Source organism: Colletotrichum abscissum (genome assembly GCF_030869225.1).
Source record: "Colletotrichum abscissum strain IMI 504890 chromosome Unknown Scaffold_19.1, whole genome shotgun sequence".
In the NCBI taxonomy this organism is placed as follows: Eukaryota; Fungi; Ascomycota; class Sordariomycetes; order Glomerellales; family Glomerellaceae; genus Colletotrichum; species Colletotrichum abscissum.
Genome location: NW_026850087.1, coordinates 269603 through 291356, shown reverse-complemented (window position 1 = coordinate 291356; position 21754 = coordinate 269603). Strand labels below are relative to the sequence as shown.

General features: G+C 55.4%; 9 protein-coding genes across 9 annotated transcripts; 2 read left to right on the top strand and 7 right to left on the bottom strand.

Annotated features, from left to right (window-relative positions):
* Window positions 1-56: 56 nt before the first annotated feature.
* Window positions 57-3314, bottom strand: CABS01_08418 (exocyst complex component Sec5; the record flags this gene model as incomplete). Its single annotated transcript, XM_060541778.1, has 3 exons — window positions 57-773; window positions 827-2922; window positions 2975-3314. The coding sequence occupies 3 exons, from the start codon at window positions 3312-3314 to the stop codon at window positions 57-59; spliced, it is 3153 nt and encodes a 1050-aa protein (XP_060401935.1).
* Window positions 3315-4115: 801 nt separating this feature from the next.
* CABS01_08417 (uncharacterized protein) lies at window positions 4116-4277 on the top strand (the record flags this gene model as incomplete). The annotated part of the gene is made up of 1 exon (XM_060541777.1): window positions 4116-4277. A coding segment is annotated over one exon (162 nt), but the record flags the coding sequence as incomplete, so codon positions are not given.
* Window positions 4278-4370: 93 nt separating this feature from the next.
* CABS01_08416 (isocitrate dehydrogenase subunit 2) lies at window positions 4371-6003 on the top strand (the record flags this gene model as incomplete). Its single annotated transcript, XM_060541776.1, has 4 exons — window positions 4371-4457; window positions 4602-4661; window positions 4947-5156; window positions 5212-6003. The coding sequence occupies 4 exons, from the start codon at window positions 4371-4373 to the stop codon at window positions 6001-6003; spliced, it is 1149 nt and encodes a 382-aa protein (XP_060401933.1).
* Window positions 6004-7063: 1060 nt separating this feature from the next.
* Window positions 7064-8239, bottom strand: CABS01_08415 (myo-inositol 2-dehydrogenase; the record flags this gene model as incomplete). Its single annotated transcript, XM_060541775.1, has 1 exon — window positions 7064-8239. One exon carries the CDS (start codon window positions 8237-8239, stop codon window positions 7064-7066), a length of 1176 nt encoding a protein of 391 aa, XP_060401932.1.
* A 1059-nt stretch (window positions 8240-9298) lies between these two features.
* Window positions 9299-11038, bottom strand: CABS01_08414 (FAD binding domain-containing protein; the record flags this gene model as incomplete). Its single annotated transcript, XM_060541774.1, has 1 exon — window positions 9299-11038. The coding sequence occupies one exon, from the start codon at window positions 11036-11038 to the stop codon at window positions 9299-9301; it is 1740 nt and encodes a 579-aa protein (XP_060401931.1).
* A 556-nt stretch (window positions 11039-11594) lies between these two features.
* Window positions 11595-13390, bottom strand: CABS01_08413 (uncharacterized protein; the record flags this gene model as incomplete). Its single annotated transcript, XM_060541773.1, has 2 exons — window positions 11595-13015; window positions 13069-13390. 2 exons carry the CDS (start codon window positions 13388-13390, stop codon window positions 11595-11597), a joined length of 1743 nt encoding a protein of 580 aa, XP_060401930.1.
* A 1308-nt stretch (window positions 13391-14698) lies between these two features.
* Window positions 14699-16834, bottom strand: CABS01_08412 (fungal specific transcription factor; the record flags this gene model as incomplete). The annotated part of the gene is made up of 3 exons (XM_060541772.1): window positions 14699-16538; window positions 16596-16758; window positions 16807-16834. 3 exons carry the CDS (start codon window positions 16832-16834, stop codon window positions 14699-14701), a joined length of 2031 nt encoding a protein of 676 aa, XP_060401929.1.
* Window positions 16835-17519: 685 nt separating this feature from the next.
* On the bottom strand, window positions 17520-19020 carry CABS01_08411 (uncharacterized protein; the record flags this gene model as incomplete). The annotated part of the gene is made up of 3 exons (XM_060541771.1): window positions 17520-18445; window positions 18497-18762; window positions 18827-19020. The coding sequence occupies 3 exons, from the start codon at window positions 19018-19020 to the stop codon at window positions 17520-17522; spliced, it is 1386 nt and encodes a 461-aa protein (XP_060401928.1).
* Window positions 19021-20164: 1144 nt separating this feature from the next.
* Window positions 20165-21081, bottom strand: CABS01_08410 (uncharacterized protein; the record flags this gene model as incomplete). Its single annotated transcript, XM_060541770.1, has 2 exons — window positions 20165-20403; window positions 20487-21081. 2 exons carry the CDS (start codon window positions 21079-21081, stop codon window positions 20165-20167), a joined length of 834 nt encoding a protein of 277 aa, XP_060401927.1.
* Window positions 21082-21754: the final 673 nt, after the last annotated feature.

The window sequence follows — 21754 nt, the reverse complement described above, 5'->3', positions numbered from 1 at the left end:
ACCTAATCATAGGCCCAGATACCTGAATTTCTCATTCTGCACTGAGGAGGGGGCCACTAGCCCTTGATACTCGCCGCAGAATCACCGGTGCCCGTCCTCGAGGGTCCGATGCCGGGCCGCTTGATCTTCCTGAAGCACGTAAACTCGTTCTTGCTCGCCTCGCGCAGTCGCTTCAACACGCTCCTCATCTCGGGAAGCTCGCTCTGCAGGCGCGCGCGCGCGTCGTTATCGGTGCGCCCATCGAGCTCCTGGTAAATCTCGCTCTGAAGCGCCGAGGCACGGTCGGTGGTGTACTGGCTGAGCGTCTGGGCGACGAACTCGACGTCCAGGGTGGCCTGCATCAGCGCCTCGAGGGTGTATCTCTGTCGCGTGCGGAACGCCTCGAGAAGCTCACGGCTGGTTTGCTCGAGGAGGTACGAGAGCACCTGCGAGGTGAGCGTGGGTGCCGTGGTCGAGACTTGGGTGTGGACGAGCACGAGACTGAGGAGAGCTTCGTAGACGTAGGGTCTCGCTTCCCGCGGTTTCTGGCCCACCTCGGGGACCCAGTCGGGCGAGGCAACCCCGGCTCTGACAATGTTGCGCAGCTCTTCAATGGATGGGCGGGTGTATGATTGGAAGAGCCTAGCGTCAATCTGGCCCAGAACATCCTTGATCGTTTTGGATTCATCGCTAAGTTTGACCGAGAAGGCATTCTCAAACTGCGAGTTGAGACTCGGCACGACCTTGGCGCGGAGTGACTGCAAATTGCTGAGAGTAAGGAGCATACGGACGTTCTATACAGTATGTCAGTAGGTAGTTCTTCCAAAATGATACAAGTCAAACTCACCCTGTCTCCCGCGTCGAGTGTCGCTCTTCCGCCGCTGGGAGCGGGCGCGGCGGAGGCGACAATGGTGCCGTCCATATCCGTTGTCCAATCGTCGTCGGCCTTCTTGACAGATCGCTCGGCGTTCTCCACCATGCCGCTCAACGCCTTATAGAGCGTCGTGACGTACTGGCTTCTGACCATCTGCAAGAGTTTACTAGGCGGTGGGAGGACAATATCCCCCGCACCAGGCTTTGACATGGCTTCGGATATGTACAGGATCTTCTGCATGCCTGTAAGCAACGCGCCTTCAAAGGCGGAAAAGCTCGAGGGCATGCGGGTGAGGTCGCCCAGTTCCGGTGATCGGTACCAGTCCTCTACGAACTTGATATTCTCAGCGTCCTTGTTCCATGCTGCGCAAAGAGCGGTGACGCATCGTTCTCTGGAAATGTTGACAAGCGTCTTGAGCCTGTCCAAGACGCCAGGGTCCAGTCCATTCGCAACGGGGCCGATGCTCGCCAAGTCGGACGCGCCCGAACCTACCAGGGCGAGCATCTTGGAAAGGTAGTGGACACCACTGACGGAATTGGACCACGGAGGCCAAAACGCTAGCTTCTCCCACGTCTCGCCGCGCTTGGGCGAAGGAGGAGGAATGTTGTTAGGGTCGAGGTTCAGCCGAGGATCCAAAAACCCGGTGGGTGTGAGGTTTCCGGCTCCTGCAGAGGGCGGACTCTTGGGTGATAGGGGGAGGGGCGAGAAGAGCAACGAGATATCCTCGGGTGGCGGGCCCGCGAAAAAGGCAAAGACTGTTTCGCGAATCAGGTCGACTAGCTCCAGCGTGCCCTTTTGCAAATCTCCAGCACGCTCCTCTGGTAGCTGGTGATGGACTTGCGATTCTCCATTGTACCCCAAAGGCAGCGTGCGCTGGATCTTGCCCTCCAGGAAGCCTTGAACCGTCTGCCAAAAGTCCAACACCTCTCCCAGGATGCCTTGAGCCGATAGGATACTCGATAAGAACGCCAGCATCTTTTCCCACAGCTCTATAACGTCGGCGGAGTCAGCCGAGGCTATCTTGTTCTCCACGGCCGCGCGCCCCAGAGACCGCAGATGCGATGCAACCGCGTGCGCTCCGGGCTTGTCGGCGTTGGCCAGGCGTCGTCGTAGAACCTCCACCTCGACCTTGGAGCGGTCTGACGTCGACTGAATCTTGCCCTTGAGGTGGTCGTACCGACTAAGCAGCCAGACCCAGATGGGGTTGTCGTCGACGCCCAGCTCGAGAAGCAGACTAATCAGCTCCATGTGCTGGTCTTGCTGGCCTAGGTTGTCGGCCTTGGAGACGCCGTGAAGGGTGACGAGCTTCCGCCACACGTCCCGCTTGAAGGCCTGGATCTGCTCGTCCACATCGTGCCATATGCGTGCCGCCAAAACAATTTGATAGATGTCGGTTTGGCTCGAAGAGCCCGCAGCGGCGTTTGCAGCCAGTGCTCTTGCATCGTCTGAGAACTTGCGCGCCTTGTTGTACTCCTCCACGAGACTCTCGTAGTCTCTTCGTTTGATGCTCTCGGCAATGGCAGAGCTTAGTTCGACGTACTCCTTGAACTGATCTAGGTTCGCCGACACAACCTTGAGATTCTCCTCCTTCTCACGTCCTCCCAGCGCCGGACCCCACACATCTTCCGCCTTGGCAGAGACATCCAGAAGAGGCGCCTTGATGCCCGAGACTCCGTATTCGCTTTCCTTGACGAGGGCGTTTTTCTTACGAGCGTCCGAGGTGGGAGATCCGAGGGATGCGGCGAGGTTCATGCCGCCGTTGCTGCCTCGGAAGCTGCTGCGACTCGCGTGGCGGGAGTGAGCTCGAGCACGGCCCGTGGTTGGCGGCGGAGGCGGCTCGGCGCCGCGATACTTCATCTCCTTGTACACATTATCAATGGTAGCCTTGGCCTTGACGAAGCGCTCAAAGTTGGTCTCCACCAGAACCTTAAGTGATGCGGATTTTTGATCGATTGACTGGGACAGCATGTCCAGGCCGGTCAACAAGCTTTGGGTGTCGGCAGTCGCGTGCATTTGCGAGAGGAACAAGGCGGGAGAGAAGGTGGTCGAGGACAGGAGGAATCGATTGCCTGGACGCATGTCAGTCTTGCTGGTCATTATCACAATATCGAGCCCACGTACGCAAGCGCGGATCGTCCTGAATGGGGACTCCCAGCTGGCGGAGGGTCCTGACGACACTGTCGGTGGTGCCCAAGGGATCGGGCTCGTCGCGCTGGACAATGTTGGCGACACCTCCCTTGTCCGACTGGGCGCCGGGGATTATGCTGCGTCGGTCACTGACGGCTCTCTCAAGTGCCTGGTATCGCGACTTGCGGCGCTGCAGCTTCGCCTTCTTCTCGTCCTTGGCCTCGTCCTCATCGTCGGATGCATCGCTCTGGTTCTTCTCGGCTGGCCATTCGTCGGGGTATGGGTTGGGGAGCTGGTAAAAATCCAGAATAGTTCTCTCGTAATCTGACGACATTATGGGGTATTGGTATCACGAATCGTGGTGGTAATTCGCAAAGGAGGAAAGCGATCGTTGTTCCAGCCAGCCGAGGAACGGCTGGGGGCTCGGCGAGGGAGCTTGTTGCTTGCAGTACGTGTAGCCGTTTCAAAGGTACAAGATGAATAATTCCATTGGCCAAAGATGAACGATTGACAATGCCGCACAGAGGCAACCAGGGTGCCGGAGGTGCAAAAAGCACTGCGCAAGTGCAACAAAGTGAGGTGCAACTTGATGGCGAATTGTTTGCGTTCAGTTCCAGATGGCAGCTAGCTTACTGCTCAAAGGTAGAGAGGTTCCTTGATGACAACGGCGCAGCCCACTTGGTGCTTTCTGTGGCGCACACCGAGGGCACTTCACTCACCGAAGCACACCCAGGTTTTGGAGGTGAGCTCGGTCAGACGGGCTGGTCCTCAATCGGCCGGAAAAGTCCATGTCCGTTCCTGCCACCCGAAGAAAAGTTGAAGGGTGGGGTCTGCCCAGCCACAAGGTGCTGTATGTGTGGCTCAACTCGTGGCTAAACCTTCGGCAGCAGTCGGTGCTAGGAGGTCGGTCATCGATAATCCCGCGGGATGTTTTCTTATGCCTTTGAAGACACGCCGCCGCTTTATGGAGGATCCCACTTTCGGAATGTTCAACCTCGGATAAAGACAGTTCAGGGAACAAGATACTATGGAGATGTACAAGACTGTATGTATAACCACATTTACATCTTCTAGAAAACATCATGACAGTATCTGTAGAGTTCTCAAGATGGTAGAAAATAAAACTTCTTGAGAGCATAGAAAGTCAATCAAGTTTTTTTTCTGCAGTAGAGCCGCTTACACCTGCCGGTGCAGCCAAGACCCCTGCGGTAAAGCGGCGGTTTATTTTCTCACCTGTCAAATCCGGCTGGCCGCCGCTGGCGTCTCTGCTACTAACACTTCCTTCTCCCGACCTTAAAATTCCCGTCTCCCGATAAACGACTAATCCTTCCCACCCGACCACTCTCCTCCGCCTCCACGTATCCTTCAACACCAAAGGACTCTAGACACGATGCTGGCCGCCCGTACTTTCGCTGCGCCTCTCCGGCAGCAGGCCATGCGCGCCGCTCCCCGCGCCGCCGCCGTCTCTCAGTTCCAGGTGCGCGCAATTCCTCCATCCTGTTCCTTGCCGTCCCGCGATCCCGCCCGCCCGCCGGTGACGATTCGACGATGCAACACGGGCAGAGCCTCTACTGCGCAGGCCAGCCATTCGAATAGAACTCAATTGCTAACAGTTGTACAGAACTCCAGATTCTACTCGAGCGAGCGTGTCGCCAAGTTCCACGGTGTCAAGGACTCCAACGTATGCCATTTCCCTCCTCCGTTACTACCCGCCCCATAAAATTTTACGCGCAAAGGAAAGACCTCGGCTTTGTTGTTTGTTGGCGCACCCCGACCTCGACAATGACACTGCATTCTCTGCTCTTGAACGCACATGTCACTCGTCATGTGCAGATGGACGGGTACTTGAGCAACAACAATGCCCCGAATCGGCCCTTTGCGCAGCCCAAAATCACTCAATTGGCGATGGTCAAACCTGCGACATCTACATGCCTTCAAGACAAAACTAATCACCAATCTTGTATAGGGCAACTACCCCGTCTCCCTGATCGAGGGTGACGGTATCGGTCCCGAGATCTCCCAGGCCGTCAAGGACATCTTTGCCGCGGCCAAGGCCCCCGTTACCTGGGAGCCCGTCGATGTCACCCCCATCCTCAAGGACGGCAAGACCGCCATCCCCGATGCCGCCATTGAGAGCATCAAGCGCAACAAGGTCGCCCTCAAGGGACCCCTCGCCGTATGTGTTTACCGACCATGAGCCATTCTCTTCCCATTCTAACTTGAACATGCAGACCCCCATTGGCAAGGGCCACGTCTCCCTGAACCTGACTCTCCGCCGCACCTTCAACCTGTTCGCCAACCTCCGTCCCTGCCGATCTGTCGCTGGCTACAAGACCCCCTACGACAACGTCGACACCGTCCTCATCCGTGAGAACACCGAGGGTGAATACTCTGGTATTGAGCACGTCGTCGTCGACGGTGTCGTCCAGTCCATCAAGCTCATCACCCGCGAGGCTTCCGAGCGCGTCCTCCGCTTCGCCTTCCAGCAGGCCCAGGAGATTGGCCGCAAGAAGGTCCGCGTCGTCCACAAGGCCACCATTATGAAGATGTCCGACGGTCTCTTCCTCAAGACCGCCCGCGATGTCGCCAAGGACTTCCCCGAGATCGAGTTCGACGCCGAGCTCCTCGACAACACCTGCCTGAAGATGGTCACCGACCCCCTCCCCTACAACGACAAGGTCCTCGTCATGCCCAACCTGTACGGTGACATTCTCTCCGACATGTGCGCCGGTCTCATTGGTGGTCTCGGTCTCACCCCCTCCGGCAACATCGGTGACGAGTGCTCCATCTTCGAGGCCGTCCACGGCTCCGCCCCCGACATTGCCGGCAAGGGCCTGGCCAACCCCACCGCTCTGCTCCTCAGCTCCATGATGATGCTGAGACACATGAGCCTCGGCGAGTACGCCGACAGAATCGAGAAGGCCGCTTTTGATACCCTCGCGGAAGGAAAGGCCCTCACCGGCGACTTGGGCGGCAAGGCCAAGACTAACGAGTTTGCCGGCGCCATCATTTCCAAGTTGTAGATACCTACTACCCCTGTAGACTGTACGATCTTAGACAACGGATATTACCTCCTGTTTCCTTTAACGTTAGCCATAGTCGTTCAATGAGTTCATGAGCTCCAACAAAATTTGGTGTTTTCGTTCCTGTGGTTTCGGGCTGTGAGTGACTGGCAACATATGGTGGCAATAATTGAGTTTGACTGTTCACAACGTTTGGGCACTTCCCTCTTCTCGCATGTACGAATTTGCTACCACTAAGATAACGAGCGCAATCAATACCTTATCAACAGATCAAAAAGCAGACTAGGATGACTTGACAGGTCGAACGGACACATAGGTCCGAGAGTCAACGATAGGCCTTGGCACTGACAGGACGCAATGTCCGTGAACATACCTAGTGAAGCTTGGGGCGAGCAGGCTTGCTGCAGCCTCGCACATCAGCCTCGTCTCGTGGAAGACAATGTCGTCTTCGCATTTGTCATGGCGTCGCAATGTTGGGGATTGCCAGGCCGCTGCGTCGTCCGATGAACGGATACCTCCTCAAGACTTACACGGCAGGTCCCCAAAAATCAGTGTCACCCTTCTTTGGAGTCGACCCTAATACAGAGTACGTTTGCTACATCCTGTACATGGAGGCCATAATTAATCGAAACAAAGTAGAAAGAGTATAGTCGGTTCGGGATGAATTCCTTTTGAATGAGAAAAGCTCGGCATCTTGAGCTAGCCTCAAGCCGACTCTTCACTCATCCCCCATTTCTCCACCCAAGATTCAAAATCAACTAAGCCTTCGTGATTATTATATCAACAGTTTCTACACCCACCCCAGCACATGAGTAATTTGAAGCACCTCATCTAAGTACCGAAGCAAGTACGCATCGAAACAGAGAGTTTTTCTCTGATTCAGATACGGTCACATCAAGGCAGTCATGCACCCGAGTCGGTGTAAGTGATAAGCGCATCTGGGTTTCCCCAACAGGCGGAAGAGACAACGTCATTCACGGGTTCGGAGATGGCAAACAGGCGAAATTTTGTTCAATACTGTACTGAATAGCAATGCAGTGATATTTGGTGTGCGTGGCATTCAAGGGCCGCTCGGTACGAAAGGCGTGCTATCGGACAAGTTCTTGATCTTCTTGTGCTCGGGGAACTTATCCATCATCATCTTGAACAGTATCAAATCATCTCGAGCGTCCTTGGCAGACGTCTTGACTTCTTTGCCGTGAACCACAGTCTCATACCACTCTTTCAACTCTGCAGTGTAGGCATCCTCGTACGAGGTTTGGAGAGACCTGTGGGACTTTTCCCCGTGCTCGTTCAGCTCGTCAATCTCCACCGTGATGCCGAGGCCCTTGACGAACGGCGTATCATAGCAAATCGTGACAGTCTTGTTCTCCCCGTAGACGGCAACATGAGAGTCGAATCTCGGCACCGAGTCAATGCCCATCTCGTAGACGCACGTGAACCTGTCGTCGAGGGCGGTGCCGTTTCGGTACTCGAACATGGCCGTGTACCAGCGCGCGTTGTCCGTCGAAGCGAGAACCGATTCCGGGAGGCCACCTAGCACGTTCCTCATGAGGCTGAGACCGTGACTCCCGAGACTGCCGAGGAGGCAGCAGTAGTCCATCTGCGCGGCTGTGAGCGATTCCGGCTCTTGTCCCCAGGCTTGGCCTAGTAAGACGGCCAGTCGCGCCTTTCTGTCCTCCGACACCTCGGTTGGTATGTCATCATGGTACTTTTGAGAGTATGCTCCCGATTGCCCGATGAAATAGGCATTGGGGCCGATGATGTCGCGAACGCGAGCGTACTTGATCTTTTCAATGGAGGCGATCTCACGTTTGAAGGCTTGGAGGCTTGGAGCGTAACGTCGCATGTAGCCCAAAAAGACGCGGGCATTATTGGGGGCCTTGGTCTCGGCGTCGATAATCTCGTCGGCGGCTTGCAGACTGAGCGTCATGGGTTTCTCGAGCAAGACGTTTTTCCCGGCCTCCAGTGCAGCAATGGTATACGGGGCGTGGTACTCGTCAGATGTTAGGATGACGACGACATCAATGGCCGGGTCATTGAAGATGTCGTCTGGGTTTGTGGTTGCGTGGGGGATGTTGAATTTGGCACGACAATGATCGGCCGTCTTGCGTGAAATGTCGCAAATGGTGACGACCTTGAAGAGATCAGACAGAAACATAAAGGTTGGAAGGTGAACGATTTGTGCAACGTCACCACCGCCAACTACGCCAACTTTCAGGATCTTGGGAGACATGGTGAGAGAAGTTTCAGTTAATGCAGCGATAGACAGTGGTGCAGTGAGTGAGAGATTTCATGCGTGAAGCTGGAGGATACAGGCAAGGTAGTTTGAGTACAACATGGCACATCAAGCCGCAAGTCGGCCTTTTCATATGGCTGTGTGTAAGCCCCGGACACGCATTCTTCGCTAACCCAAAACCGCCGAACCGGTGAGGCATGGCGTTGCCCGTGATGCACCCGAGCAACATGCATCCTCTCCGCATCCCCTCATTTAGTCTCCCCGCACCGTGCTAGCTGTATTTGGTTTTCCGACCAGTCTTGCTTTTGTCTAGGCGGACTGCTCTTTTTGGCAAAGAACCATCAGATGTTTCTGCTCATCAAGTGCATTACGGAAACTATGACACGATACGGAGATTCTGCCCTCAAACCTCTCAGCTCTTGAGCCCCTGCTTGCTGCTTGCTGTGGTCACTCAAAGGAGCATGCTGCCATGTCTCACTCACCGACCTCGTCTCAGACGACATTTCGAACTGCGTTTTCACGGTCAGACTTTAGCAGAAGTTGAAACTCAATGTCAACAACCATGTCTTATTACTGGTTACTTCTCACATTTCAAGTTATGGACTCCTCTGATGATTCTGATCATCTCCGGGAAGAGATTTGCTCATTTACTCAGCGCGCCTTGTCTGTCTCTCGCGTATCGCGCAGTATCGATAACTGTCATCCGTCTGAAGAAGTGAAGTTGGAGGGACATGTTTCTAATGTGATGACCGGCTTGAACTTCAGGCTGGACTTCAAAGTGGTCATCATTCATCTATTCCCCCTCTACGCCGTATCAAGCTTCTTTTAATAGACGTGATAGGCTGGGGGCATGCCATCATACCCATTCAGCCTCTTCAAGGCGAGGCGTCTGCACTGGTATCATTGTCGCGATACTCAAGAAGTTGTAAGCATAGAGGCTAGTGCCAAATGTTTCTTCAAGAGGAGTTTATCAGGTTTCTTTCATACAAAAACATAGTAATAATACAACCGTCAATAATTCCCTTCCAAAAACGCAGTCAAAGTCACCAAACTTGACTATAACGCAAAAGAAATCCGCTTGAAAGCCTCAGAAAATACCTCATCATCACCATCCTCCCTTCCGCTAACCCTCCAGGCAACAAACCCATCAGGCCTCACCAACACAGCGCCCTCCCTCCCAACCCCAAACGTTTCCTCAAAGCTCTCGCCCTCCCTCTCGTCAACCTCGACGACATCCTCTCCAACATGAACAAACTCACACCCAGCACCAACAGCAGCAGTCTTCCAATCCCCGTCCCTCGAGAGCACAATCCACCCACGCCCAAACAACTCCAAACTCGAAATCTCTTTCCCATCCCTCTTCCTAACCACCAAATGAGGCGCCCTCGTCCCGGGCTGACCCTTCCACTCATCAGGCCTCATCGCATCAGGCAAAACCTCTTCTGTCCCCAAATCCACCCCCCTAGACCGATAAATCTGCCCCAACTCCATGGCAATATCGTCAATCACCTCGACCTTCTTCCCCTTCCCCCCATCACCCCGGATATACGCCTTGTAATCATCCCTCGCAAAGAGCTGATCATGCCTCACAAGCGCAACAGGCCTCCTCTCCTCATCATACGTCCCCAGAATCCCCTCGTCCGCCACCCCGCTCCTAACAGCAGCAATCTTCCACGCCAAGTTATGCGCGTCCGCGAACCCCGTGTTGGCGCCGTACCCGCCCCGGTTAGGCGGCAACGTATGCGCCGCGTCGCCCGCGAGAAACACCCGCCCCTCGGCAAACTTCTCCGCGATCCGCGCGCTCATCTCCCAGAACCCAATCGTCACCAGCTCGATATCCCCGTCCTGGATCTCGTCCTCGCCGAGACCGAGGGCTTTGCGGATGAGGTCCTTTTGCGCGCGGGCGTCCATCTTGTTGCTGTGCCCGACGTTGATCGTGTCCTTGCCGTCGGCCTCCTTGTCGGTGATGGTCTCCTCGGCGGCGTTCCACATCAACGCCCACCTCCCATCGTGATAACTCACCAGAAACGCCTCAAACCCGTCCTCGCGCCCCTCGATCGAGAACTGCACGAATCCACGCTCCAGAAACTTCTCAATCGGCGCGCACCGGAACATGACGCTGCACAGACTCCGCAAGTGTCCCACGCCCGTCGTCCCGATCCTCAGGCCCTCGCGGAAGATGCTCCGCGCGCCGTCGCAGGCGACAATGTACGATCCTCCGACGGTCACTTCCTCCCCTGATTCTCTATTGACGGCCGTGACGCGTACGCCGTCCGTTGACTGGCTCCAGGACGTCATCTTCCACCCGAGCCTGAGATCCGCGCCTAGCTCGACGGCGCGTTTGCGGAGGATGGGTTCAAGTCTGTCTTGGGCGATCGCCGTGCCCATGATGGGAGCATAGACTTTGCCTCCTTTCTGCTGCGGTGGGGGTCCACCGGAACCAGATCCAGGTTTTTTGGTCTCGTGCTTCGGGCCGGCACCGTTCTCCTTGTTGGCGTTGTTATTCCAGAGCTGCTCATCAGCCCACTCCCCCGCCAGACTCTTGACCTTCACCCGACGAGGTTTCCCGCCCGGCGGACCGGATCCGACTTTCAGCTGATCAGGGGAGATGCCGACAGTCTGCAAGAGTTCCAGCGTGCGCGAGGTGTACCCGATGGCGCGCGGGTGCGGGGAGCTCGAGGTGTGGCGCTCGAATAGCATGACCGGGACGTCGCGGGCGGAGAGGAAGAGGGCGCTGGCGAGGCCTACTAGGCTGCCGCCTATGATTATCACGGGTGCTTGAGTTTGCGTCGTCATTGTGTGTTGATTTTGGTGTTGGTTGATGTGCCGACCGGTGTAAGTCAATAACAAAAAGTAAAGTCTCGAGGCTCAAGGTAAGATTGGATGAAAAGCGTAGTGTGGTTCGACCGTCCATCCAAACTTGTGTACGAGATGCACGATGAGGTCTTTATACATTTGGCATTTCAATCCCGCGCCATTGTGACGGCGTCGACGGCGGTGGTTTGCAAGCTCCGCACTTGCCCGGCTCCGCTGGTCCTGGCGTGGCCGGAAACGCAGCCACCGCCCCACACCGGTCATCTCGGGTACAAACACAGCGCTCGGTCCCGAGTGTCCCTCACTAGTTCTCACCGTCCACACAGATCCACTAGCAATTGTCCCACCGGCTTACTCAACGGGTTTTCATACTTCGCGGGCACGGCATCCATCTTTGCTGTGGAAATATCACAAACACCCCTTGTTAATTGAATTCATTGAATTGTGTGCTCATTGCATGCCTTGAAGCCTACCTAATTACGCCATAGATTACGTCCTACATCCCTCCCGAACAAGCATAAAAGTCTTGTTTACCAAATCATGCCTCCAACGGACCGATAGTGGTAATGTCGAGGCCCTTGGCCAGCTCCGATTTCGAAGGCATCTTTCCGAGCGACATCAACTCGGCTGACTGAACCATGGCAGGGTCCTTACCCATGGAGGCCATGGCGACAACCGTCTCGCCGTTTGTGTAGTACGCAACAAAAGCCGACTCTTCCACATTGCCTTGAATCACGACATCGTCCCATCCGCCGACGGTGTTACCGCAGTATCTCAGCTGTGAGCCCAGTGCGGACCAAAAGACGGGGATGAAGTGCGGCGTCTTGACGGCTGAGTTGATGATGTTGTTTGCAACGGAGCGACCAGCGTTCTGGGCGACATTCCAGTGCTCAATGCGAGTGTACCGGCCGTCGCCTCCAGGACCGTGGTAGGGGTATGTTGCGATGTCACCAATGGCGTACACGTCCTTGAGGCCAACGATCTCAAAGTTCTCGTTGGTCTTGATCGAGCCATCGTCCTCCAATCTGATGACCTTGTTCTCCCTCAGGAATTCAGTAGCGGGGGCGACACCAACACCGAGAATGACTAGATCAGCCTCGAGTTTGGTGCCATCCTTGAGGTATACCGCGCCAACATTGGCAGCGTCCGTGGCTGATGGCTCTGCCTTGTCAACGCCAGCATTCATGTGGAACTTGACGCCATTCTTTTCCAGGCTCTTCTGGATGCCAGCGCCAATCTTCTCGCCAAGAACCCTCTCCAGAGGAACCTTTTCCATACCGATGACGGTGACTGTGTTCTCCTTGGCGGTGGCGTTGGCAACCTCCATGCCGATGAAGGAGGATCCGACAATGACGATTTTCTTGCCCTTGTCGCCGATGGCCTTGACAATCTTTTGCGTGTCGTGGGCAGTTCTGAGGGTGAAGATGTTGCCCAACACCTTGAACCCTTGGAGGGGCAGGTTTCTGGGCGTACCGCCGGTGGCCAAGATGAGCTTGGTGTAGGGGACGCTGTCGCCCTTCTTGGTGGTGACCTTGCGGTCAGAGAAGTCAACGTCGGTTACCTCGTCGGCGACCCAGTCGACGGAGCCACTCTTATACCAGGCCTCGTCGCGCCATTGCAGGGCGTTGACGTCGGTCAGGAGAGCCTTGGACAGCTTTGTGCGATCAATGGGGAAGTAGCCTTCAGAGGAGATGATGGTCAAGGGACCGTCGTAGCCACCGTTGCGCAGACCCTCAACAGCTCCGAGAGCACCAGAACCTCCACCAACAATGACCACCTTTTCTTGGTCGGCACCACCAGCGGCATTGCACTTGAAGTTGGGCTTGCGGCGACCGCCCTTGATAGCGGCCTCTTCGCCAGAAATGTAGACTGCGCCGTCGCGCTCGGTGACCTTGAAGACGGGAAGGGCGTCGAGAGCAGGTGCGTCTTCGACATCACCAGTTTTGGCATTGAAGCAAGCTGCATGCGGGTCAGTGAAGTGCAATGGAGCTAACGTGGGAGAGGATAGATACCTCCGTGCCAGGGACATGTCAAGCGACCAGAGGTTGTCAAGACTCCCTTTACGAGTGGTGCGCCAAAGTGGGTGCATTTGGGGCCAACAGCCTGTATACTGCCGCCGGCGTTGAGGAGGAGGACCTTTGCGCCCTCGATTCCCTCGACTTCAACCTCTTGCTTGTCTCCCGGCTTGAGCGACAGCGAGGAGACGGACTTGAGCTTGTAGTCGGCCATGGCTCGTGCGCTGTACGAAAATGGGTTCTTTTGTGTCGTTTGTCGGAGTAGAGAAGAGACTCTTACGTGTTGGCGGAGAGGGAGGAGGAATCTGTTGGCTTGCATGAAGGATGGAGGGGAAGGGGGCCAAGGAGTAGATGGGTAGGCGAAAGAGAGGGGAAGATGGTACGGCTACCGTCGAGGGGTACTCCGACTCGGACTGACAGCTGCTGATGTAAAGCACCGGGGCGCAGGGAGGGGGTCAGATAACAAAGCACACGGGGCCAAGACTGCTTAGGTATTCCCAGATGTAGTGTGGGAGCTAAGTATCCTAATAGTGAAATGCTAGGCAGATGGTGACTGGAAGGTAAATGATTCCGGGGGTGACAAGTACCTAGACAGAGATGTTGCGGTAAGTATGCTGTAACTGGGCTAAGGTGGGATGAGGCAAGACGTGATGGTAGGCGGTCTGCTGAGAGATGGGGAAAGTCGATGGATTCGCGTCTTCAGATTGGCGACAATACTCCGTCAGGTCAAGGTTGACTCGTCTTTGACCGGGGTTGTGTTTATGGAGGGGTTCAAGAAGGCGGGCAGTGTTTTTGCGTTTGTAACGTCGGGCGATGGAGAGTGGTGAGGATTCAGAGCATCATCATCATTCATGCGCTGTGCTTTGAGGGAAGCTCTCAATGGCTGCAGATAAACACGGGATGGCCAGAAAGACGCGAGAATGTGAGGTACCTTACGCTGTACCTTAGGTAGGCGTGCAAGTGCAAGTACGAGGCAGAGATGGACGCAACTTCCTCCCCAAAATTGGACGATTCAATGATGACGCCATGACAGTGAGCTCGTTCCTCCACAGGGAAGGATCTCCCGGGATTAGCGGCGGCAACCACCTTCCCCAAGACGATGCTGTTGCTTGTGCCATTCCTTCCTTCTACTGCGTACGCAGTATGCTTCCTCCCAGTGCAATTCATCTGCTGTGGCAGGTGCTTGAGCTCACTCTGGTCGTCATTGTCCACTGCGGCCCCACCTCATCCCGTCATCCCTGCCAGCTTGCAAATTCCTCCCATCTCACTGGACAAAATGCCAGAGCTTGGATCACACCTGTCTTGATCAGGGTTAGCATCAAACCTAACACACGGGTCCCATAATTATCCCACCAAAACACCCCACCACTCGGTCCACCGTCCGAAGACACCGATTGCCCAAGCTCTTGTCCTTGCGTAGTAAGGGAGCTCAACACCAACGACTCCAACCGGGTTGATCGTCACCAAGTCAAGAAAGCAGATCATCGTGAACATGACTTCTCAGTTTCTCTACTGATATTCAAGTTCCCTTCATCCAGTAGTCATAAGACAACTATAACAAAATCAACCCACTAGATATAGTCTAGATGTGGTAGACTCCCAAACGCCAATATAGTATCATCACAGCTTAGTAATGACTATGCCCAACCGTCGCGGCAGCACGACCCAAGTCTCCTTGGAAACCCCCGGCCTCTAACGTGTCTCCTGCCTCGGAATCCGCAGTCACCGGTGACTCCTCCATGATACCCCCAGCAAAAGCCCCTGTAAAGTCCATCATGCCTGCGCCCTCAAAGAAACTCACATCCTCCTCAAATTGCATTCCAAACGGCAGCGTATTGTCCATTGCCTCCACCACCGCAGCCGCAGCCGCTTGCTCTTCTCTCTTCCGTGAAACCTTATCCACAGTTGCCATCGCCCGCCGGTGCAGCTCCTTGACTACCTCGTACAGCCTGCGGAAGTCTTCGTTTGCAGAGAGACGCAGCATCATATCAAAAAGCTGCATCGCGTGTTGCGCGAGCTCCTTGTCCGCCGATACGTTGGGGTTTTCTGGGAAAACAAACATGTTGGATAGGATAATGATGAGCCCCGAAAAGTGCGCGCACGCATTGGACCAGATGCTGCAGTCCGTCTTTGGCGATTCCACAAACAGATTCATGCAGTCCCGGCTGAGTTCCACGCACTTTGCCCACCCCGTCGGCAACGGCGAGTTCTGCCTGCTGTTTCCTTGTCCTATACCATCCAGGTCTTGTATCGTCGCACGGCCGTACGAGCTAATTCTCTGCACCCAATCCGCGTCGTGCGAGTAGATGCCGTGGACCATGACGGTGATGACAAAATAGTTGTGGTAGAGAAGCGAAAGGTGCACCGTGGGAAGCGGCTCGGCGTACTCCAGCAGCGACGTGAGCTGGAACTCGGCCGGCACGTTGCGGCGCCACGTCTCGAGCATCTCCTCCAGACGCGTCACCCGCAGCTGCGCTTCCGACTTTGCCACCTTGCGCGACCTCGTGCTGTAGAGCAGATCGTATACCTTCCCCGCGATGTGGCTGAGCTCGACCCTCGCCCGGAAGAAGTTGAACTTGCTGCCGTTAGACGCAGCCACGACGCCCGCCCCGTCGTCCGGGTCCAGCTCCGGCAGGGGCAGGTCGATATCCGCGTCCAGCTGGAACGAAGGCGTCTTTGACCGCAGGCTGATGTCCTTGTCCATGCAGTAGGCGAGCCAAAAGACCCGCGACCTCTGCCGGGCGACCGCGGGCGAAAAGTACTGGAGGGACTCCTTGTCGTGGAGGTGCAGCCGGTGCGCCAGCCGGATAGCCGTGCCGATGAGGACCGAGGCCGGCTTGGGATCTTTCGTGCCCTGGAAGAGAACGACCATGCCCACGAGGACTTGGATCCCTAGCAGGTCCTCTTCTCGCGTCACCAAGTCGGACACGACAGACTGTACGTTGCGCATGTGGTGCAGCACCTTCTGATCGTCCACCAGGGCATCCAGGTTGCCCGACTGCTTCAACGTGCACCGATACCCCAACGCCAGGGCGATGTTGATGGCTGCCCAGGCGGCGGAGGAGTGATTCGAGGACGGCGAATACCAGTCAGAGAGCATGCGCATAAAGGTCGGCTGGTCAAAGAGCGGCATGATGGAGTTGTAGCGGTTGAAGAACTCATCGATAACGGGCGTGACTTCCTCCAGCGGCGGCAACTTTGGCTTCTCCGGCTCCACCACCCACTCGCTCGGACTTTCGCTGCATGAAAAGGCATTGATGAACTCGGTGCTGTCGGTCGAGTCGCCGGCACTGTCCAGGGGCAACTCGATGGTGTCTGTAAGCGGTGTGGGCTGGACTGGTGCGGGTGCTGGTGCTGATGCTGAGGACGGGACTTGGCTGGAAAGGCGAATATTCGCATCCAGTGCGCGTTGCAGCTGTTCTTCTATCTTTGCCAACCGGCTCTCCAACTCTACCACTCTTTTTGGGCTGTGAAGAGGATCGTCAGTTAAAGTCCTGTGATTTGATCATTACGAACCAACGTACTCTCCCGCGGTGGTTTCTTTTGGCCGTTGCTGGCGCTCTTTCGTCGGCACTACTCTCCGGCGGACTGTGGTGGTGCGGCACTCAGACTTATACAGCAGACAGTTTGAGCAGGCCGGCTTGAGCATGTCGCACTTGATCTTTTTGAGGAAGCACAAGTCGCAGGCTGTAAGCGTGTTAGTCATGGTTTATTGGGAATGGTGGTATTTGTTACCCTTGCGGCGTTGTGATGAAGTCTCCATAGTGAAGTCGTCTGTGAGTGTACCGTGTTACCGTCTTGGGTCAACCAAGTGGGAATTCCAGACAATCGAGGTGGATGAGTTGGATATTTCAACCATTCGAGACTCTGAGTCGTAGTCCAAAGTCCCAATTAAGAGAGCGAGGCAGGGGTCTGCGTCTGTTTTGGTGGTGCGCAGCAGTAGCGCAAGGATTAAGTCGCTGGGCCAAGATTACAAATCCAGAGCTGACGGATGCGCCTAGTCGTCCCGTCAAGCCACAGTCAGCTCGCATTCTCTTGGTCGTTTCATTGGGTGCTCGAATTCTTCTCGGACTTGAAGTCAGTGTCGATCAGTTTTGGATTTTTGGTTCTTGTTGTCTCTTACCGCAAACGTGCTTTCTCAGCGTTTGATTATTGCGGTGGGATCGTCAAAGTTGAGCTCACCGTCTCTCAGTACGTACCGATGGTACTCACCGAGTCTCACCGAGGTGACCGCACCAGATCACTTACACGACACTTGGTGAACAAGGAGATCAGATCACAAGTTTCAACCAAGACCATTTTGTGTATAACTCTAGCATTCTAACAGCTAAAACAAACATTACAAACGCAAATAAAACTATAATCTCCAATCTAAAAGCAAGTCTAAATCTAGCAACACCACGGCAATGCACGACCACTGTCTTCAGTCAAGCAACCAGCAACCAAAACTACGCCTTGGAGGTCTCCCTATAAGGCAGAGTCTCGCCAGAATACTTGACAGCGCCATAATGCTCCAGTTTATCCCCATCGGCAATCAAATCACCATACCAATCCTGCATATCCTGCGCAAACCTCCCCACCGCGCCCTCATCGCTCGCGTCGAACGGCTCCTCGCCTCGCCCAACCTGATGAATCTGCGCCGCCGCCATCGTCAATCCCATCCCGAAATCCTTCTCAACCATCTCGACAGGCTGCACGGCGCCCTGAACCCTGCCCGAGATCAACTCCGACCCGAACCTGAACTCCTGCGCGCCGGGACGTCCCAACCCGACCCCGTCGACAACCTCGAGCGCCTTCACCATCGCGCCTACGGTCCTCATCCCGCCGACAATGTACGCCTTGGTCTTGCGCACCGCAGCATCCTCGCCGAGTCCCTTGACAACCGTATCCGCAAACTCTAAGAAGAAGCCCTCCCGCTTGCGCGTACTCTCCTTCTCCCAGCTCATCCCCATAGCCTCGTACGTGCCCCCGGAAATCTCCAAAAAGTCGAACCCGAGCCCGGAGAGCAGGGCACTCATTTCCCTCGCCTCGTCAGTCGTTACCCCGCCCTCCTGGAACTCGACGCTGTTAATCTTGGCAGCCAAGATGAACCCCGGCGACGTCCGCTGTCTCACAGCCTTACCAATCTCGGCAATCAACCGGGTGCGGCTCTCGAGCGTCTGCGGGCCGTACTCGTCGGTGCGGCGGTTCGTCGTGCGCGAGAGGAACTGCGCGAGGAGGTACCCGTGCGCGGCGTGCAGCTGGATACCGTCGAAGCCTGCTTTCTCGAGGTAGGCTGCCGCGTGGGCGAAGCCTTCGATGAAGCGGGCAATGTCTTGTTTGGTGGCTTCGCGGGGCGTTGCGAATTCCATGCCCATCTTCGGTCCTGTTCTTGCTGTAAGTTTCAAGAGTGAATGATTGAATGAAGGGGGGAGAGACCACTTACCCAAGTGGACTGCGGACGCGGAGACGGGGTTCGGTTGAATCTTCTTCTGCACCTGGCGCCCGGGGTGGTTGACCTGTCCGACCATGAGGCTGCCGTCGGCCTTGCCTGCGGCGGCGATGGCCTTGAAGCCCTCGAAGCGGGCGTCGCCTTCTTCGGGGGCGCATTCGGGGGTGATGATCATGTCGCCCAGGGTGCTCACGTCCTCGAACTCGATTGTGATGTTGCCTGTGGAGATGATGCCAAAGTTGTCTGGTCCTTGGCCCCATCTGGGAGTGTTGGGTTAGCATCAAGGTGTTTCGGCTGTGAAGGCAAGAAGAGGAGAGGACACACCGGCGGTAGACTTCGACGAGCTCGGGCGTGGGGATACCTCTCTTCGAAGGCTCTGTGGCGCTCCAGGTCGCGAGGGACTCGGCCATGGCGCTCTTGAGGAGGCGGTTCTTGGCCGTCTTGCCGGAGAAGGGAAAGGTCAGGGGCCGGGCCAGGGGTTCCGGGCTGGCGGGGGAGCTTTCGTAGCGGGCGGGCATGTTTGTGGTGGTGGTAGAACTGACTAGAGGTTGATAAATGCTTGGTTAATAGTAGGAAAAAACTGTATAAATGCTATGATGATCGAGGAGATGATGCTGATGATGATACTGTTTGAAAATCGAAGGCGTCTAGGGAGCTCACTTATAAAGACATCTTGAGTTTCCACGGGATCGAGCCCGGACGGCGCTATGGTCCTGAAATGATGCCCGCGGAGTCGAGTGCAGAGTCGATGGCGCAATGTGGTAGTATCACGGCTGCAGCCGTGGCGGTGGTTTACCCGGAAAGTTAGCGTACGGGGCCCTCCACGGAGGAGACGTCCGTGGGGCACCGGGTTCCCCGGCATATCTTGTAGTAGACGCCGGGGGACTTCAACCACGTGGAATGATATGCAACCTCACTTCCAGGTGTTTTCTACGAATTTGAATGGATTACCTCTTTGTATTTTCATTTTCGTTACTATAAAAATGAGTCTCTTGTCTCCTTCGGAATTTATAGCATCACTCTATACAAACGTTCTAGATTCACACTTACGCTTCTACTTCCAAGTGCTCACGCTCATGGCTAACTCGACTCTGCATAGCAATCAATAAACCGGAACTTGAAAATGCTCTGATTTCAGAACTCAGCTGGGTACAGCATTACTCATTGCCGCGCGGTTGCATTGCGAGACCGAGACGATACCACGGTCAGGCGTGTAAGTGGTCCAACTCTCGGTGAGCATCGGTCAGTATCGGTGTGAGATCCGTGGAACTCCGTGGAGCTCTCCAGCCACCGTGGCGGCCACGGCGCTCCGTGGAGTTCCACGGAGAAAACGCCAAGGATCTGGATTAATAATGCCCTCCCGTCCCCATCTCAGCGCAGATCACTGACGGAGACCGTCGCCAGGATTGTGGAGCTTGTCAGCTCGAAAGATCAAGCTTAACGTAAAGTCGTGAGTCTTTTGTTGTTGATTGACAATCACAACACACTAGGCAATGCACAGCCGCTAGGACATGTCTTTACGAACAATGGCAGTCTCGAAATCAGCACTTGATCAAACGCAAAAGCAAGACGTAATCAGGAAATACTAATCAATGAAACACTAGGGTAAGAATCTACTCATACATGCATTCTTAGCTTCGCTTGCGCCCCAGAACATCCTTCTTACAACTCATCCTTGGCCGCATCAGACGACTTCGTCTTCTCGTCAGACACCTTGGACTCCTCAGCATCAGCCTCGGCCTCTGGCGCAACCTCTTTCACCTTGAGAACCTGAGCCTTGACGGTGAACTCGATGTCCCTCTTGCCATTGGCGGTGTCGGGACGGGTATGGCTGACGGGCCACGCCACGACGGCGGCATCCTTGGGCACGGCCTGGTAACTACTCAAGTCGGCGAGCGTCGCTGCGATGATATTAGCCAGCTGCTCTTACAAATGCATTCGAGGAATTGGAAAGGGAAGGGAAACGAATGGATGTCAAACTCACCTTCACAGTCACTACCGTCGGCAACAAACAGAGGAAGAACAGGATACAACGCCCCCGGCGCAAAAATAGCAACCCTCCCCTCATCAAGCCCACGATCAACCTCCTCAGCCTCGCCAGGAACAGCTACCCGCTCCGTAATCTTATCCTCTTCCCCAGCAGGCTTCTCAAACACAGCAAACAAACCCTTGCCGGCGCCGTCAGCCCGCTCCTCCTCCTCAATCCACTCGCGCACGCGCAACGGAACATCGGCGTACTCCATCATGAGCACGTTGCGGTCGTACATGTGGCGGTCGAGGCCGGCCCAGCCGCCGGGGTACTCGCGGCCCGAAAAGAAAGTCTTGAGACCGTCGCCCCAGGGGAAGAGGCCCGTCGGCGGCTTGTCAAAGAGGTCGTGGAGGGTGTACTGTGTGGCGGCAAAGGTCTTTGACGAGGAGCAGGTTGGGGTGTAGGCGTCTGTTGTTGCCGAGGTGAAGGGGTCGCGCCAGGGGAAGTTGTCTGCCATTGTGGTTTTTGCTTGGGGTATAGGCGGTTTGCCGATTTGGAAGGCCGAGGTGGCGGTCGCGAGGAGCGCGAGGGGGAGGGATGTGGACTTCATTGTGGTGGTTGTGTTACTAACTTTTGTGAAGACTTCCTCGGTGAGGATGGTGCTTTGAAGAGTGACCCAGGATGCGATGAGAGACTAACACAGGAACATGAACGAAACATAGAATGGCTTTCCTTCACTCATCTCCCAATTGACTTTGCCCGGCCCTCCTCATATAAACAGATTGCTTGTGGCCAGATTGGCAACTCCAACGACATTGTTGTCCTTTGCGGACGCAGCATGCTCCGGATTGCCATATTGAGTCGCGGGTTCCTGATGCCAATGTGGGATTTAATGCGGCCGAGCGACGAGTTCCTCCGTCTACTTCTCCATCCGCACCTTTACCCCAAGTTACGTGAGTTCAAGGCCCCAATTCGACTCCACTTTCCCCTCATTCCCGGCTCGACGGGAGCGGGTTGCGGACCTCGATCCTTGTGCCGCCGTTGTGTCTTTATTTCTGCTGGTCGACTCACGTGTCAACTCATCTTACCTAAGGGATCAATGATCCATGTCTCATTGTGGCCTTGTAATCTTGTCTCCAACTGGCACCATCTGGGTGTTCTCGTCACATCACGATGAGATGAGCTAGCCGATCTCCGAGTGGTGACGTCTGTCTTAGTTCAACGTTCACCCCACCTCAGTTCTATAGATCCTCTCATACGCGCTACGTTAGGCCCAAGAGCCA